Source organism: Uloborus diversus, chromosome 6, assembly GCF_026930045.1.
Source record: "Uloborus diversus isolate 005 chromosome 6, Udiv.v.3.1, whole genome shotgun sequence".
Taxonomy (NCBI): domain Eukaryota; kingdom Metazoa; phylum Arthropoda; class Arachnida; order Araneae; family Uloboridae; genus Uloborus; species Uloborus diversus.
Genome location: NC_072736.1, coordinates 10063722 through 10082627, shown reverse-complemented (window position 1 = coordinate 10082627; position 18906 = coordinate 10063722). Strand labels below are relative to the sequence as shown.

General features: G+C 32.6%; 1 protein-coding gene across 1 annotated transcript in view; it reads left to right on the top strand.

Annotated features, from left to right (window-relative positions):
• The window catches only part of LOC129225206 (kinase D-interacting substrate of 220 kDa B-like), an 87907-nt gene that overhangs the window by 11957 nt on the left and 57044 nt on the right, over positions 1-18906 (top strand). Inside the window, exons 5-9 of the mRNA XM_054859773.1 lie at positions 850-948; positions 7307-7405; positions 8784-8981; positions 11386-11484; positions 13535-13633. Coding sequence (XP_054715748.1) covers positions 850-948; positions 7307-7405; positions 8784-8981; positions 11386-11484; positions 13535-13633 — 594 coding nt within the window. The remainder of the gene's footprint in view (positions 1-849; positions 949-7306; positions 7406-8783; positions 8982-11385; positions 11485-13534; positions 13634-18906) is intronic.

Here is an 18906-nt window from a genome sequence, read left to right as displayed (position 1 = left end):
CAGTCTAGCTGGGCCCAGAGCCTGTTGCTGGTCGTCACTTTTGTATTTGTATTTGTATTTTTTGAAAATGGCTATCTGTGTGGCTGCATGTGTGTGATTGGTCTTTTGTAGACACTCTATAGCAAAAACTACAGCATGAAATTGGATAAAGTTTGGTACACATGTGTGCCTCGTGCAAATTAGTTTTTCGGTGCTAATGAATGGTTATCTCTTAGATCTGAGAATTCATATCATAGATATAGAAGACAGTTTCATGACGGCCACAATGTATTAGTTGTATTTGTAGTTACATATTAAAGATATAAGGAACTGAGGCTGTGAAATGTTATTTGCAATGTGAAAAAAAATATTTAAAAAGTGATGTGAAATAACTAAAATTGAGTTTTAAAAAAATAGCTAATGGATCATTAAGACGAAAGGTATAAAGAAAGTCATTGAAGATATCACAATTCTTGAGTTTAAAATATCAATACTTCATTTTGAAATTAAAACTTTTTACAAAATTTTAATTTAATAAAATATTTTTCTTTATAAAGAATTTCAAGGTAATCATTCATTTTAAAAAAATGTGCAATAATGATTAAGCTTTTGCTTTTTTGTATGAAAAACTCATGGACTTGTGATTATAAAGTAGAAAAATAAATCCCTTGTTACACAAAATGAAACTATAATATAAATTTCCATCTCAAAAACCAAAAGTGATTTCTCATCAATATCACCAAGAAATCATCTTAATTTTTCACAATTAAAAGTATTTATAGTTTTTGACTTTGTAACCCCAAAAATTGCTTTGGGATTTTTTTACTATAATCTGACATTAAATTCAACATGAATATTTTTGCTTTGCAGCATGGCACCTCACCACTGGTATGGGCATGCCGAAAAGGTTACACAGAAATTGTTCCTCTTATTCTTGAAGCTGGAGCCAATGTTGATACTGCGGGCATGGTAACGTAATACTTTTTGGATTTTATTTTTCCTTCATTATTAATACTCACACAAAAGATTTTCCCCAAATTTTACACAACAAACCTTCATGTGTTGATTTTTACTAAAATATCATTTTTAAACATTTGTAATTTATGAAATGAAATTACTGCTGAAACAATTAAGTTATTGTTGAAATACTGTATAAAAGTTTTTACTCAGAAACATTATTATGAATAAATTTTACTCACTTTTTTTTCTCCAAACTTTGCACAAAAAATATTTATGTATTTCAACTTACTAAAATGTCAATTTTAAATACTGTGTAATTCATCAAAATGTTAAAGTCCATGTGTCTGCAATTTGATTGCTAGTTATACATTTAATTTTTTTAATTTTGCTATTTAATAATTGTATAAGCTTTCATGAACATAGCCCACTTTTTAATGTTTATCTTACTATATATATGAGAAACCATGGAACTGAGGGTTTCATTCTGGAAAGGTGGCATAATCTTTTGTCCTCTTAGCTTATCAGAAAATTGGAAATGAATTAACACCAACAAAGTTTGATAAGATTGTTTAATAAGTAATAAAACTTTATGTAATCCAGTATGGGGATAAATGTAGGGCCCACAGTTGTTTCCCCAGTAGCAGAAACTTTCTAGCCTGCGACACTATTTTGGGTAGTTGAAAATAATCTGCAGCATTATTATCAGTTTTATTTTAAGTTTTCATAAAATACACACGTAAAGGTCCAGACTCAGTAATTTTCCATCTGGCCAGTGGCCGCTAGACCTGAAAAGCTTAGTGGCCACCACTGTCGCCGAGTTTTAAAGTACAAAAAAAAAAAAAAAAAGTGGGAGGGGGGGGGGGCAGTTTTCACAACTTTCATAAAAACAAATAGAACTCTATGCATTATGTAAATCAACTATTCAATACATATTTATTTAAATGTGGAAAATTTAGGTAAAAATAGGTTTTTGAATTTTTTTTCTTAAAAATGAATAAATAAATAAATCTAAATTAGAAGTCGGCAGGAAATTACATTTTAGATGAATGTTTTAGTTCATAGAAAAGCTTCTAAAGCAAATACAATTGTGCAGGTAATAATTCAAATTTTTAATGAAAATCATTTAAAAAGAAACATAATTTATTGTACATTTTATGTAATCTTCAATAGTTTGTATTGAGGTAAACATCAAATTCTGTTTTTGGAAACTTAGGCAATAAATAGTCTCGTCTATTTCCATCTTGTGAATGACCAAACATGGGGTCTACACAAAAAATGCATGATTCTAAATAGATTCTTGAATTTGTTACATAAAAGTAGAAATAAATTCAAAATCCTTAAAAAAACTACAATTTAGATGAAATAGTCAGTTTTTAGCACATTAACTTCTAAAGCAATGAAGGTAAGATAATATTCTAAAGATAAAATTTTGCAATTTTCAAGACAATAATTATCCGAAAAAAATGGCACATTTTGCATAATTTTCAACCAGTTTGCATTGCAATAAACATCTCATTCGGATCATGAAAACGTAGGCACTTGAAGTGTCTTGCTTACCAACATCTTGGGAATGACCAAACATGGCGACTACACCGAAAATTAAGATATAAATTTTTGAATTTGTAGCAAAAGAATAATTTTAAAAAAAGATCCTCATGAGATTACACTTTAGTTAAAGTGTTTAACGCTTTTTCGTCCAAAGCATTGAGAATAATGTGAAATTTTAAACATAAAACTTTTCATTTCTCAAGAAAATTACTTAAAAAAATAAAAATAAATGATTTGCTGCATATTTTAAGTTATTTTCATTAATTTGCAGTTAAATAAAACATCCAATTCTGCTTCGTTTTTGAAAACTTATCCACTTAAGCATCTTACCTACTTCGATCTTGTGAATGACCAAATATGGCTACTATGTTTCTAGCTGAAAGCATCCATCGCCATTCCAGTCAAAAAACGATCTCTAAACGATGTTTGCCAAGTTGTATTTCTTTCTTTTTAAAACTTTTATTTATTTCTTTTTTTTTCTTTCCTTCTTTTTGTTCTTGTGTAAAATTGTGTGCAGGCCGCTGAAAAATCTGCGACGCAAGTCTCGCGTCTCGCAGTTTCTGCTACCGGGGTTGTTTCAAGGTTATGATAGAGCAACTTCATCTCAACAACAAATATTTCAGCTGCCATTTTGGGAATGAACATGAGAACAAAATTATTTACACTGAAAGTAGATTTTTGTGTTGTGACATCATAACCTAGTTGCTGTGCATTGAATATTGTACTCTTCGGAAGAGGCTTCCTTCTGATATATTAAAGCACTTTACTACGGATCTGTTGCAGTTTGTATTTTTTTTTTACTTTGACTGCCCCTCCCCCCTCTCCCCACACACAGGAGAAATTTAAATACTCTTTTGCATAAGTATTTATCCTTTTACTTCCTTTTACATTAAAAAAGAAAGAATTGTATTCTCAAAAAAATTTCACTCAAAAATCGGCCTTAATTTCCCATTTTGGTCGACACCGAATGAATATTGAGTTTTTTTCCAACCAGATCACACGTGGATATATGCCTAAGAACATATAGACACTCGAAATATCCATTTTGACGATCCCCAAGTTAATTACAATGAGTTTTCTTGTGACGTCTGTGTGTATGTGCATATGTATCTCGCATAGCTCAAAAAGGGTATGTCCTAGAGAGTTGAAATTTGGTACATAGACTCCTAGTGGGGTCTAGTTGTGTGCCTCCCCTTTTGGTTACATTCGGATGTTCCAAAGAAGGTTTTTTACACCTTTTTGGGGGAAAATCATTGTTAATTTCAATGCAAACTCAAGTGGTATTATAATTTGGTAAACACTTGATGATATATCGCCAAGTTCTGTTGCCAACTTGGTGACAAATTTGCGTTTTTTTTTTCTTTTTTTTTAAAAATTTAGTTGCTGTCTATAAATGATGTCCCGTCTTTTCCAACATCTTGACCTCCTAACCCCCCCCCCCTTTGTCACAAAGTGTCATACTTCACCTAAGTCTTTGTTACATGTCAGAATGTTTATTTTCACAAACTCTTCCAAGTTCCAATTCCTCCTAATCAATACCTCTCTAGGGGTGCTGGATCAAGGGATGGACATATTATTGTAATCTGAAGCGCAAACAACATCGTCGACGATCATTTTTATGGATCTCAAGCAACGTATTGAAATTCTGAGCAATATGAGCACGGAAATCTGTTAGAGAATTAATAGAGTATGATTTCAAATTCTTATCAGCACGGAACAAAAATGGAGTGCTTTGATAATTACAGTGCAGACTGAGAGAAACGTCTTTTGGTTTACAAGTTAGCAAAAATAACTGTTTTATTCAAAATGAAATCTAGTATTAATTTGGGATTGATTTAAATTAACTTGTCAGTTCGATGTGTGCATCATTAACGTTTTTTGAACAAAAACATTTTTATGCTTCTCGGGCACTAAATTTGCATTTGATGATCAATTTACTAAAACATTTTGTAATCGTCAACAAACTCAACTTTCAACTAAGTGATTTTGGGGATAAAAGATCAAGTTATCAAAAATCCAGATGCAATGACAAATAAATTGGCTAGGGGTCAGGGGCGCCGACTTGCAAAAATTATTGAGGGGGCTAGACATCACCGGGGGCTTAGGGGGTTATGTACTTCCACGGAGGTCCCCCCCCCCCACAATAAAGGTCAGATTTTTGTTCCTTGAAAATGCCAATTTACATATTTTCTGGTGTGTATAATTTAAACAAACAAATGTGATATGGCGTTTTCCAAGTAAAACAATCTAAAAATTGGTATACAAATTTTCTGTTTCATTTAGATCATGTCACTTGTCTTAGTAAGAGACATTTTTTTGTTCATTTTTACGGGGAGTCGTGCAGTGCCGTAGCTAGGCATTGAAAAAGGTAGGGCACTTGACTTGCATAGAAGGGCACTCCCAGAGACGCGGACTAAAAAAAATATATTGTGTGTGGGGGGGCGGGGGGGGGGGGGCATACCGGAGGGTCTCGCAGCGGGAAATTTTCTAAAATTGAGATGAAAAATAGTGAGTTTTAAAGCATTTCAAAATTATATAATGAACATTAGAACCCCGAAAACTCGACAAGCCTGAAACATTTTTTGGCTTTGAAAAAAGGAAAAAATAAATACAAACATGCACAGTATGTTTTGTAAAAAGGTAATTTAATTTACACATGTTTTTTAAGACCAGTTTTTTTTTTCATTAGTGATATCGGCTAACATACTCATATGTAAACGCAAGTCTCTCAATGTCTAGGTCATTCTTGAAAAGCAGTTGATTTTTCAAAATTTGTTTCACCTCTGTTTAACAAAAGCAAGCACTCTTGTTCAACTGCAATAACCTGTGGGAGTTCAGTTGATGTAAACCGCCCAATAATGCAAGATTGCGCCATTTCGCAAACCTCATCAATGTATTGTCTTGTAGTGCTTTGGGATTTCCTATTCCTATTCAGAGTCACAACTGACTACAACTGTATTTATGTCGAGGACTGCATACTAAGTGCCTTGCCTCCATTATTTTATATGCCGATAGATGGCAGCACCATCACCGGATTGAACAGTTAATGAGAATTTAGAACTAGTCCAGGAGCTAATAGCTACCTGGTGCACCCCCAGAGGTATTGTTTCACTTGGAGGACATTGAGACCACGAGCATATTTAACGTCGCCCAGTCCCCTTTAATGACGACGGTGGATCTTCGACCATCGAGGTTCGAACTCAGGACTCTCCGGCCCCGAATCCGACACTCTACCGATCGGGCTACCACGGCCCCTGTGGGATTTTGAAAGTGTGCGGTGAGCTGGCTTCGTTGTTTTCATACTTCTTTGGTATACGTCGATTCTGAGAAAACGAAGGATGTTGAATTTGTTCATTTTTTGAAGGTTTTTCTTTTAAACACAATACCCAAAAGTATTCAAAACTATCACGCCTCTCATTTAATATACAAATCAAACCCTCGTATATTTTTTCCAGATCAGCAACATTTAGATGAGCGCGTCGCATCGCTGCCCACCAGCAACTGACTTGACCCGTAAGTTCGCGCACTGGGACAAATTCTAAGTGTGCTTGCAGCACCGTAACACTATCATTATTCACACCACTCATTTTCAGTTAACCTGCTTACTACCGCAATAATTATTTGTTTTAACTTGTTACTGAATGTATTTTACAAGAAAAGCTATCTTCAAAGAAAGAAAATAAAAGTTAAATTTATGAGTTTAGAAAGCATAATATAACTAATAATTTTCTTGATTTATTGGGGGGGCTCTGCCCCCTCAAAAATATTTTTGAGGGGGCTTGAGCCCCCTCAGGCCCCATGGAGTCGGCGCCACTGCTAGGGGTATACATTTTGAATTGAAAAACAAATTTGAAAACAATTGTTTGAGAAGAGTAGAAACTTAAGTCCCAAATTGTATCCTTTCTTCGAAAAATGTTTGAAAAAATAAATATTATACTATTTCCCTCTTGTCTTAAGCTTCTTTTTATATCTCAGACTTGCTTATATTATGTACTATAAAAATTATATTGCAATTGCAACAAAAACCCTTTAATGTGGCCACCCCTTCTTAACGGGCAAAATTTTACGGAACAAAGGGGTGGCCGCTCAGAGAGGTTTCATTTTAACAGATGGAAGAAAAAATTTACCCAATAACGATGATTATATAAACATTGAATAATATGGGTAATTCCCCCCCCCCTTATTTTTCTGTATAAAATAGCTATGGAAGAGTTTCACTCATAAAACTGACTATCTTGAATTTTTCATTAATGTATACATCCATTGCTTTACATTTATTAGGCTGTTGTTCTGCAATCATGTTCGTGTAATTACAGGGTGATCCAAAAGTCAGAACCAACTTTAAAATTGAATAATTCGAAAAGAAATGAAGATAAAAAGAAGTGGTTTGCACTGAACGAATTGAAACGAAACTGGGTTTTGAGTGGCAATGAACTAAAAATAGTTCTGTTTTTGATCAACAGATGACGCTGTAGCTTTTTATTTCTCCTTAATTCTTATAATACGGTTTAACTAGACAGGCTTTTTCAACTATGGACAGCATTTTGATGTATATGAACTTCGACTACCATTACCTGCTGCTGTTGCTCCGTTTTATATCATTTTATTGCTTTGCATGATCCTAGATCAGAAATCTAACAGCGCCATCTGTTGGTCGCCAATCTTTTTTTTTTTTTTTTTTGCCAGACAAAACCCGGCTTCTTTTCCATCCGTTTAGTCAAACTGCATCTTTTTATCTTTATTTGTTTCCAAATTATTCATTTTTAAAGTTGGTCCTGACGTTTGGATCATCCGGTATTTATTCTCACTTTTTCCTCAGTTCTCCTGGACTCCTCTGCTTGTAGCGACAAAAGGCAATTATGCCAGCATTGTAAACATGCTGTTGGAGAGAAAGCCTAATGTCAATGCTGTAGACATGGTAACGTATTTTGTACAAAATGTTGTAATTTTTTTAAAATTCTAAATTGTACTTAATTTTCCAACATACTCTCTAAGTGAGATGAATGATACATATTTTAAGACTTCATTTATTTATAAATATTTCTTGCTAATAAATGATTTTAAAAAAAACTGTTTATTGCACACAAAATACTAACTTAACATTTGTTCATACTTTCTTTGCCTTCAAACTTATGTTATAAAGAAATTAAGTATTTCTTTAGGAAGCCTATAAAATGTAGTTTACATTGCTTTAAGTGTAGTATTTTATCTATTGAAAATTATTGCAGGAGTTGCTAACCTTCTTCAGTAAAATGTTAATTACCTGATATCTAAAACACATTGGGACCATTAGTTAGCCCTTTTTATTCATTTTCTTTTACTCAAAATTAGTGTTTTAATTCTTACTAATTAAAGTAATATTGGGGTTGTTCCCTTCAGTCAAAAGTAGTCCTTTTGTCACTGAAATTGATAGACTAAGCAAAAAAATAATAATAATAACACGAACCCAGAAAATACTTTTATTTCCCCAACAGTTATTTTTTAATATAATTTTTTTAAATATCCGATTTTTCAAACAAATGGTAGTCTTGATGACGTCACAAATGATGCTCTTTGGTGCATCTTTCTACCGTGTTTCCACGTTATAATAATCAAGAAGCAAATTAAAATTGTGCTCTACACTTGCTATCAGCCATATCGTTGCCAATACACGTGAGTAAAGATGCAAATTAAATATTTTGCTCTGTGAATGGCAACACTGAATGGCATTTTATCATTTGTGATGATTGGCAGAAGCGTAAACAATGAAAGCGCACCGATTTAAGTAATTTTTTTAAAATATTAAACTTCAACAAATTATTTAAAAAAATTATCAGGTCCTATGTTCTTAAGCATGCTCTTTCAGAAAAAATACTTTAAAAATTTTGGAAACAACCCCATTGTTTGTAATATATTTTACTTAAGAACAATTATGTGCTTAAGAGTTCATCATTATTGTTTGGCTTATGTATGTATGTTTTTTCCTGTATTTTTTTTATTCCAATGTGTGTGTTTCTAGTTTGATCTTCATTAAGATTAATTGAATTAACTATTATTTGTTGAGTCTCTGTTCTGGTTGAATTTAGTGTGAATTAAAATTCATTAAATAAATTAAGTTTTTTTTTTTTTTTTTTTTGCCTTAAAATTGCAAACTGTAAAGTTATAATGAATAATGATGTATCAAAAGTTTTAAAATTCTTACATATCCTATACTTGTCTTTTTTCCCTCTTTTTTAGTTTCTTTCAATTTCAATAACTATAATTGCTTACCTATTAAAATTTTTATATATTTTTTAAGTATGTTCAATCTATTGCAGGATGGCTGCACTGCGTTGAGTATTGCTTGCAAAGAAGGCTATACCGAAATTGCTAAAGCTTTGATGAATGCTGGGGCATATATCAATCTGCCTGATAGAAACGGCGATACAAATTTAATCCATGCTGCAAAAACTGGACATTTTTCCATTGTAGATGCTTTAATCAGAAAATATGCTGACATTGATTTGGCAGGAGCAGTAAGTAAGATGTTTATCATCTAACTCCGATTGAATATTTTGACAAAAATTTGAAGTGATACGTGTATGAAAAATTGGATAAATAATAGAAACAAATTGAGGTAGATAATACATTTGGTGCAAAGTTTATTTTTAAGTAAAATGTGTTTTGGTTTTTGATGTCATTTAAAAGCCTTTGGTCAAATGTTTGTATAAAGCAAAGGTGCCCAAATGGGGGAGAGGACAAGTGGGGGCTCAAGCCCTACTCCCCCCCCCCTAGAAATTAAAACTTCCTTGTTTTTAGTAGTTTTTTCTTTGAAAAAAGTAAGAACATTTCTTCTCCAGTCATTAATGAATAAGTCTTTGAAAATGTCAAATTTTAATAACTCTAATCTGTGCTGAGATCGGTTTTCATGGGGAAAATTTCCTGCAGAAAGGGAAAATATCTGAGGCCTCCTCCCCCCTTAAAATTTTGCATATGGGCTCCAGGTATAAAGTGCTTTAATTTCTTTTGCAAAAATTTCATGTAACTTCTTGTAGGTTATAATTTTTAACTCGATGGGGGGATTAAATCAAGTAAACTTATCCCACCAAGATCTAATTAAAATGGTGCCCTTTAAGTCACAGAGTATAATATGAGTCAGGTGCAGGAAAGAATACTTGTATTTGAAATTATCTTGCTTTATTTTTCTCCATGGGATAATAAACAAATGATTTCCTTGGCAAGCTATTGATACATGAAAAATATGAATTGAAGAACAATCTCTCTTGAAGCATTTCTAATCTAGTAAACTTGCATAACCTTTAATACTCAATCTGTAATATGACCCAATAAAGAATCATTTAACTGGTTGAAGTTCAATTAAGTTAAAATTAGGCTAGCTATTAAAGTTGACATTTTTATGCTTATTCGAGAGCATAACGGCAAACAACCGACTCAACTGAAAAAACAACTAAAAATACGGTACCTTCAACAGAGAGAGATGGCATATGATCGATTGAAAAAATTACATATAGCCAGTCAGAGTCATTTGCATGGATTTCAAGACACGCATTTAGGATGCGCATTTCCCGATGTTAGAATGGCGGCCAATCGATTGAAAAAGGAACATGACGTGAGGCAAACACATGTCTAAGATCTTGAAATACGTCACAATTAGTGAATTAGCATTTGTGACTTTGCAAGATATAAGAAAAGCTGGGATTTTACGAAAGCCAAAAATTATGAAATAATATTCCAGTATAGTCTCGGAAATCCGAGTTAATTGGGACTCATGTCATCTCGGATTACTGAAAACTCGGATTATCCGGAAAATTCTTCCAGATTGAAAATTGACACTATTAAGATGACATAGGAGAGACATGTTTTACTTCCTTGTGCAAAGAAAAAGAAGTATTTTCTTCACGCAAAATTTCTTGCTCAAATTTCAACATAAATTAACGCTTTAATTGTGTCTAAACGAATTATGATTTCAGTTTTTCACGATATCAGTGCGTATTAATGTGCGCAATTTTAAGCAACAAAAACATGCATTTTGACTTCACCCGATACCATTTCGATGAGTTTTCTGTATCTGTCAGAGTGCATATGTACGAGATGTAATGTACAAGATGTATCTTGCATAACACAAAAACGGTTAGTTGTGAAAAAAAATTTTTTGAAACTCGTGGCGTCAAGTTGTGCACCTACTTTTTTATTGCAACTAGATACTCCAAAAGGGATGCTAACACGTTTTTTGTTGAAAATCAATGTCAATTTTGTGAATCAAGTCATTATCTCCAAGGCCGTTTTGAATACATATCTTGTAGTCGTAATAAATATCTTTTAGTCGAATATTTTGTGTCTCTTTGGGAGTGATTGTAACAAACTTCTCAAAGTGTTTTCCTTATTCCCTGTTGGAAGTTAATTAGTTTTACAGAAGCAAAATTTATATTTTCAGATTTTAATGAAAATAATTTTTGAGCGACTAAAAATTAAATTTAAAATATGAATGAAGCACCTCGGATTAAGTAGAACTGCGAACTTTCGAGACTCGGATTTTTAAGACACTACTGTATATTAAAATAAACATTAAGAATTCATAATTTCATTTGGAATTCTCAACAAAGATTTTACCTCTCCCTTTATCTCCAATTTAAGTTTTTTTTTAATAACCTAAATAATGTAAATTCCTAAATTTTTTTTGTGATTGTGTAAGATAAAAGCATTGTAAAGTGCACTGAAAATGTGTTACAAAGACATCATGTTTAATTGAAAAACATGTTAATGTAGTTGAGACTTTTTTTGTTCATCTGCCATAAAACTGCACCAAATATTTAAAGTCATACTTATAAAGTTATTTATAAATTATTTTGAGTTCTCTGATTGTGCTGTATAGTAAAATGAAAAATTAATTTTATATACATTATTTTTCCCCCTTAAAAGGATGGAAAAACTGCATTGTACTGGGCAGTTGAAAAAAGCTGTGTTGATATAGTTCGCCTAATCCTCAGTGCTAATCCAAATTGTGAAATTGCTACAAAGGTTTGTACGTTTTTCAACTGTTTGTACATTTTTTTTCTTCTACAGCAAATGTTTATTTGTATTTTGTATTAGACTTCAGAATTGACATCTATTATGGAAGCATGGAACTTACTGTCAATCCATACTGCTTACCGCTGCCAATCTCTTGAATGTGCAACAGAATCTTTTAACTATTATAATTTTTCTGTTTAATTTAAGAATTTGTAATTTTGGTTTCAGTAGCTTGTTTTTTTTTTTTTTATTTTTTTTTTTATTTATTTATTTACTTCAACTCAGATGATATAAATAATCAGAGTGGCCAACTTTTGAAAATCTAAATTAGTAAAAATAAAAAATAATAAGTAAAATCAGTAGCGTAACTAGGGGTTGACAGGAGTGGCTCTCGCCAGAGGCACAGCAGCCAAGGGGGCGGCATTTCAACTGATTTTTAAAAAAAAATTAAGAGTTTTTTTTTTTCTTTTCTGATTTTAGAATTTGAAAAATGCTTTAAAAAATGAAAAAAAAAACTTTAAAAAAAGCTTGAGAAGGAACATTGAGCATCATTGAAAACAATTCTAAAAAAGAAAATTCAAAAAAAAATTACAATGCAGCTTTCTATTTTTTGAATCAATTAATCAAAATGTCCCCCCCCCCCCAAAAAAAAATTTTTTTTGGGAGGTCACAATGACTTTTGGTGACTTTTTTAGAAAATACTATCATGTGGCCTTCCTAGTACCAGTGTCACACAGGGCGGTAATTTATAGTGACCTTCCCCCTCCCCCTTCCTAAGGGCTTAGCTCTTAAATAATCCCTATATCTATGTTCCTGTGTAAATGTGCAATCTATATTAGTCTGCTATATTTTTATTTTATTATAATAGATTGTTAATAATTATTATGCGAATGCGGCTCAAGGGCAAAAGTTGTCTGGTCTTTAACCTACAAAATACCCTCTGGTTGTTCCCCTGACTATTATTCTACTATTATTCTAGCAACATTTTTCTATGCTCATATTGAGCAGAGCTTCCCCCAGGATTAAAAAAGGGCATTTTTTCGAAACTAAAAGATATGTTATTGCTTCAAAGCATTGGTGAATTTAGTTGTAGGATATATACTGTTATTCCTGGGTTCAAATGTCTTACTATCGCAACAATAAAAACTTCAAAAACATTCATGAATTACTTCCTAGGCTATCTAATATAGGCTAAATGAAAACCACTGCTTTTTGTTTTCTATTAAAACATAACCAGGAGTGTGTTTATAAATTAATTCATATTTTTCTTGGCTTATAAAAGGGAAAAATTCTTTTAATCGAGCAAAAATATAAATTTTTGGTCCGGATGATGGATAGAATAGTTCACACATTAGTAGTCAGGATTTAAAGTATGTAATGCCTACATCCGAAAAAAGGAGATTCCTTTGAAACTCATTCTTAATTTTAAAACTTAACTATAAGTTAAAATGAAACTTAACTATAAAAAATAATACTTATAAAATTAAAAGAATGTAAGCTTTAGTTTGTGTACAAAACGCTAACATAAAATTTTAACTTTAGAGCTACAGTAAGTCAAGAACAAAATGACAATGTTCTGTTACATACGATGGTGGTTAAAATTAAGAGGTTCAGAGTTCTAAAAATACTAAAGAAAACGAGAACTGATTGCTTTTAATGTGAAAAACATTCATGTTTTAAACTTTATTGTGCTTTAGATGTACAAATTAATGAACAACAAAAATATTTTCCCGTTTAATATTTATTGCGTCATACACATTTTGTGTCAAAAAAGGGGCGAAAAAAATTATTTTTGGTGTTCATGAGAGATCTGTTAATCTTAAAATATTTGGTTAAAATTTATACCACACCTTTAAAATGTTATTTGGCACAACTTTAGCTGGTATGCATATTAATTTTAGAAAGAATTTTTTTTTTGGGGGGGGGGGACAATCTAATGTGGAATCAAAATTACTTTTACTGAACTGTTCATTACAAAATTATTGAATTCATTAACTAAGTAGTAAAGTGATTAAAAAATGGTGGCAGGCATTTATTGTCTCCTACATTTTCCCAACAGGATGGAGATACACCTCTTTTGAAGGCCACTCGAAATCGAAATGCTGAAATTGTACAGCTGCTAGTAGACAAAAAATGCCGAGTTTCAGCTGCAGATAAAGTAAGTTTGAACTTTTATTCGTTAGTTTCTTAAAAATGATTGTCATTGATTGGATGCATTCAGTCAAAAATGGGTGAAATATAAACAAACTTGTGGGACTACAAGAATATTTTTTTACATTTTAATGTTCCACCTCTAGTTTGTCATCATGAATGGATATCAACAAATCATGGTTCTATTAGGGAAAAGTAATTTTTGAGGATGAAATAAGTAACTGGCAATCAGTATGTGATTGAGAGATAAAGAGTCGATTTGCAATAAGTGGACGCATTGGAAGTATCAAATTTCGCATACAAAAAAGCAGGCAACTATCTACAGGGTGTCCTGCAAAGCACTCCCTGGTTTCAAAATTAAATATCTCGAAACCAAAGGACGATATTGGAATAAAATAAACGGTATGTTTATTGTGAAACCCATAAAAATCATATACAGGAACTTGTAAATTAGTTTTAAAAAGTTCCAACAGGTGGCGCTGCACGCTGTAATTGCAATAAAAGTCTCCATAAATAGTGCTGCGAAGAGGTTGGATGATAATTTGTAGCGTATACGTAAGCATATCTACATAGGCGTCGGAACGGAGGGAGCTGAGGGAGCTTGAGCTTCCCCTGGAATATTTCAGACCGGCTTAGCTCCCCCGGAAAATTCTTGCACTGCTGCTTTTTGCCGTACATTGTTTACCTCAAACCTGATTTCAAAAATGTGATCTGCCTTTTTTGGGAATTTCGGAATTTCTACCCAATGAGCAACAAAACCAGCGAGCAGACGGAGTGGTCAGTGCACTTGAATTCACCTTCACCTTTTTTTTCATTGTTTAAACACTCTTGATTGCCGAAATGCGGGAAAGTGGACTCCACTCGGCGGCCTGCGAAAATCAGTACCAGTCAGAGGCGTAGCATAACCAAACATTTTTTTTGGGGGGGGGAGGGACCAGAGCCATCACCAAGAAGGGTTTTGCTACCCCCCCCCCCGCCCAGTTTTTCTGAAATGGTGAAATGGCGTCACCAATTTCATATTAGTAATGAAAAAAAAAATCAGAAAGGAAACCTTTACGATTTTAAGAACATGTAATAGAAATGATAAGTGAACAAATAGAATAAAAGTGTCGAAAAGAGTTTTTTCTGCAAAATTTGAAAGCAAATGCAATCTCTGAATATTATTTAGGAACATCCAAGCAAGGTTATGCATTATGATTTACCTCTGAGGAACGCTGAAACGAACGTTTCGAACATTTTTTAACGAAAAGAAAGTATTCAGTGTTTAGAACAAATCTCTGACAAGCGTCAGTCAAGTAAAAAATGAATACGTAAATAAACATAATTTCATAGGGGCTGCCAGCATTTTTTAAATTTCTTTTTTTCTTTTTCTTTTCTTTTTTTTTTTTTTGTAAAAATATCATCATGAAAATAGTGATTAAGTAGAGAAAAATATATGTGCCACCAACATACATTTTAATTAGAGAAAAAGTTGAAACAGAGTAAGGCGAGATTTAAAAATGTCATGACTCGTCACACCACTGCTAGTGTGCTAGTTCTAAGTGTTTAAATACAAAAGGCGAAATTAAACGAAAATTTTATCGCGTTGTTCCGGACACATTACATCTAAAACAAAAAAGAGTGTAAAAACTAAAATAAGTTGAACTACCAAAAAATTCAAATTTTTTTTTTAAATTTTATTGACGGAGGCCGCAAACGCTTGTATTTCAAACAAATAAAAATATAAGGCTAGAAATTGAAAATTTCATTATGGAAAAACCAAACCACTCAAATAATTTTGGAAATGAATAGCACCTGAGAGCGAAGACACATTGGCTTGGTTGGATAAAGCAGCGTGCTAATGAGGGAAAGGGTGAGAGTTCAAATAATCGTTTTAATGGGTTTTTGTTTTTCAGCAGAATTTTAATCCAAGTTTCGAAAATTTTATTAATGAGCTTCAGTCCCTCCACCTCCGCCAATATAATTTAAAATAATCTTAAATTTCGTTTAAGGTCTAACCTTTCAAATAATTACTGGGGTAAAGCACCCGAAAACTCACCCCTAACATCATTAAAAGTCAAATAAAATTGTTTTTGGAGCTCCAATTCGGAAAAATTTCCTGTCTTCATAACGATATCAAATATGGCACACAGCTGCGTTTCTTAGATTGTTCATTTTCGACCAATTTCTGGGAGGGGGGCCCCGGATTTCTCCTCTAATTAACATCTCCGAATAATGTCTAAAACTGCGTTTTCAGAACAACAATTTTGAAAAATTTCCAGGAAGAACCCCAAATTACCAACTTCCTTAACGTAATTAGAGAAAAAATATAAATTTTTCAAGTTTCAATTTCGAAAAATGTCGAGGAAAACGCTCCCAGGCCACTTTTCCACCCTAGCATTAACAAAGGTAATCTAGAATACATTTTTAAGACCACACAAATTAGAAAAAACATCCTATTTTTGATTTTTGGGCAAATTTCTTTTTAATTCTGGAACAAAAGATTAAGTGTCTAGCAAGCTGGGGGTGATGAGTCAGTTTGGCATTTAAATATGAATACCATGGGTGCTCCAGACATAACTAAAAACGATTGCTAAGGTTGTTTGTACTTGTTCAAATAATTTCAACTTTCCAAAAACTTATCTCATTTTAAGTTATCTGACTCCTCAGATTATACTTTACGAAGTTACAATTATTCTTGTTTTTTTGCTTTCTAAATTACGGTTTTTTCGTCACTTACAGATATATTTTCATGAAAAAATTGTTACTTTTCATCTACTATTGCAGAAAAAAACCAACAATATTATTATATTAATATTTTATAGTTTCTATCAAAGACTTTTACAAAAACTTATCTGAACAATATAATATATAACGAACACTTCATTTTAACACATTTCCAACGTTCTGTTTCTCTGCCCTCCTGTTTTATCTATTCGCCATGTTCTAGTTCTCAGAAAATAAGAAATTCTTCTAAATACTACGCTGTCGAAGCCTTCCCTTTCCTCCAAAATTATTACAGAGCACCTCAAATTTTGTTTTCAAGGCTCCAATTCCCTGAAAATTACCGGAATAGAGTCCCTGGATATCTTGCCATCCAACAACATGTGAGATTATGTAATGTTCCGTTTTTGAGACTTCAATTTAAAAAAAATTGCTGGGCCCCTAACGCCAACAAATATGATCCACAGTCGCGTGTTTTAGCGATTACAATTTGGAAAAAATTAACGAAAAGGAACCTCTGTACCTTTTCTGATAACATCATTGAAAAACGCCCTCTAGTAAGACTTCAAGTTTAAAAGTTTCCAAAGTAGAGCCCTAGTACAGTCTTCCTCTGACAAAGAACTCTGACTTTGAAAGTTGTCTACAATTACGTTTAAGACTTCAAAATCGAAATATTGGGCGGGAGATGTGAATTGATTCGAAAAATCGATCGAGGACAATCCTTTAAGTCTTATTTTCACTAAAGTCAACAAATATGGTATACAATTGCGTTTTTAAAACATTAATTTCGAAAAATTTTCAGGGAAGGTATTCAAAACTTTTCTCCTCTCAACATTACGAAAGATTGCCTAAAAATTCGTTTTTAGAACAAGAATTCTGAAAAATTTCCGGGGGAGGATCCCCGAAACTCCTCTATTTTTACGTACTCATCATTGAGTATTGACTGACCTTCTTTCAAAACCAGAAGTTTTATCACCTCATTCTCTTCACAAACAATTGATACAAGATAAAAAAGAGATGGAAGCTTCGAAACTAATTTCATATGTAGAAAAAAAAATTAAAGTCCCACCCCCACCAATTATTTTAAGGGGCCACTGCTTCTTCCCCTTACATACCAGACACTTCTCATAATGTGTCCCAGCTCCCCCTACTTCTACAAAGTTCCTACGCTTCTGGAGACTAAGCTACTGCTGAAACAACTAACCTCTTTGCAGCACTATTTATGGAGACTTCTATTGCAATTGCATTGTGCAGTGCCACCTGTTGGCAATTTTTTAAAATTAATTTCCGAGTTCTTGTATATGATTTTTATGGGTTTCACAGTAAACATACCGTTTATTTTATTTCAATATCGTCCTTGGTTTTCGAGATATTTAATTTTGAATCCAGGGAGTCCTTTGCTGGACACCATGTATGTGAAATGGTAAATTTTACTTCATATACCATCAACTAAGGTAACTTTCTTCTTTGTGGGTAACATTGGCCCTATAATCAAAAAGAGACAGTCTATTGTGACAGTCTAAGAGACAGTGCATTGGATTTAAGAGAAGTCGTGGTGGCCTGATCGGTAAGACAGCAAACCAGGTAAACCAGCATCAGAACTATCTTATGTTGCCACTGCATTGACACTAGGGATTGCAATACTGGACCAAAAATTCAATACTGGTATTTGGTATTTTTAAAACGTGATATCGGAATACCGGTATTGATACCGGTATTTGAAATTTCTCAAAAAATTGCTTAAAAACATATTGTTTCGTTGGCACATTTCATAATTTTGTTCTAAAACGTTATTACTTCTTAAAACATACAGTGAACAAATATAAAATGAAGGAACAAATGTCATAATAAAAAATCAATAATAGCAAAAAAACATAATTCATCTAGTGAATTGTCTCTAAGAGTGGAGCTCTTTTTAGTACTCAACATTTCTGCAGTTGAAAACACTCTTTCTTAATTCACGCAGGTCGGTGGTACTGTTAACAACCTTTTCTAATATTCTAGAAGTCTTTCATCTTTAAATAATTTGGTCTGTTACATGTCATTTTTGGATGAACCCTTTTGTGTGTATGTGTTTCTTTTGTCTTGTGTGTATTACACTATTATCTTTTTAATTTAAAGCTGGTTGTAATTTCTTTCCGAGAGATGATACTTTTCCAATATTAACATTGTTTTCTCTTGAGCATGAGAGATTTGTTTTAGCTTTTTTATTAGCCCTTTGGTTTGAAATTTGCGATAAAGTTGACTAAATTTGATCTTGTTGGTTTATTTTTCTTCGTTTTCGCTTTCTTTTCAAAATTCTTTACAATTGTAATTATGAAAATATCTTTCAATTCATTGAACATATTTATGCTGTTACTCTATGCAAATTTTTAAGGCACTATATAATTTCTATATATTATCTTGCCAAATATGGAGCCAAATAGTGAGACAGCACAACAAACCAATACTAGTGCCAACAAATTACCATTTGTAATGCTAACAAGAAAAAGTTAATGTTAAAATTTAGTATAGTTGAGACAAATATGTAAGAAAAAAATCATAAAATTCCTGCAATTGATGGTTTGAATAAATTGT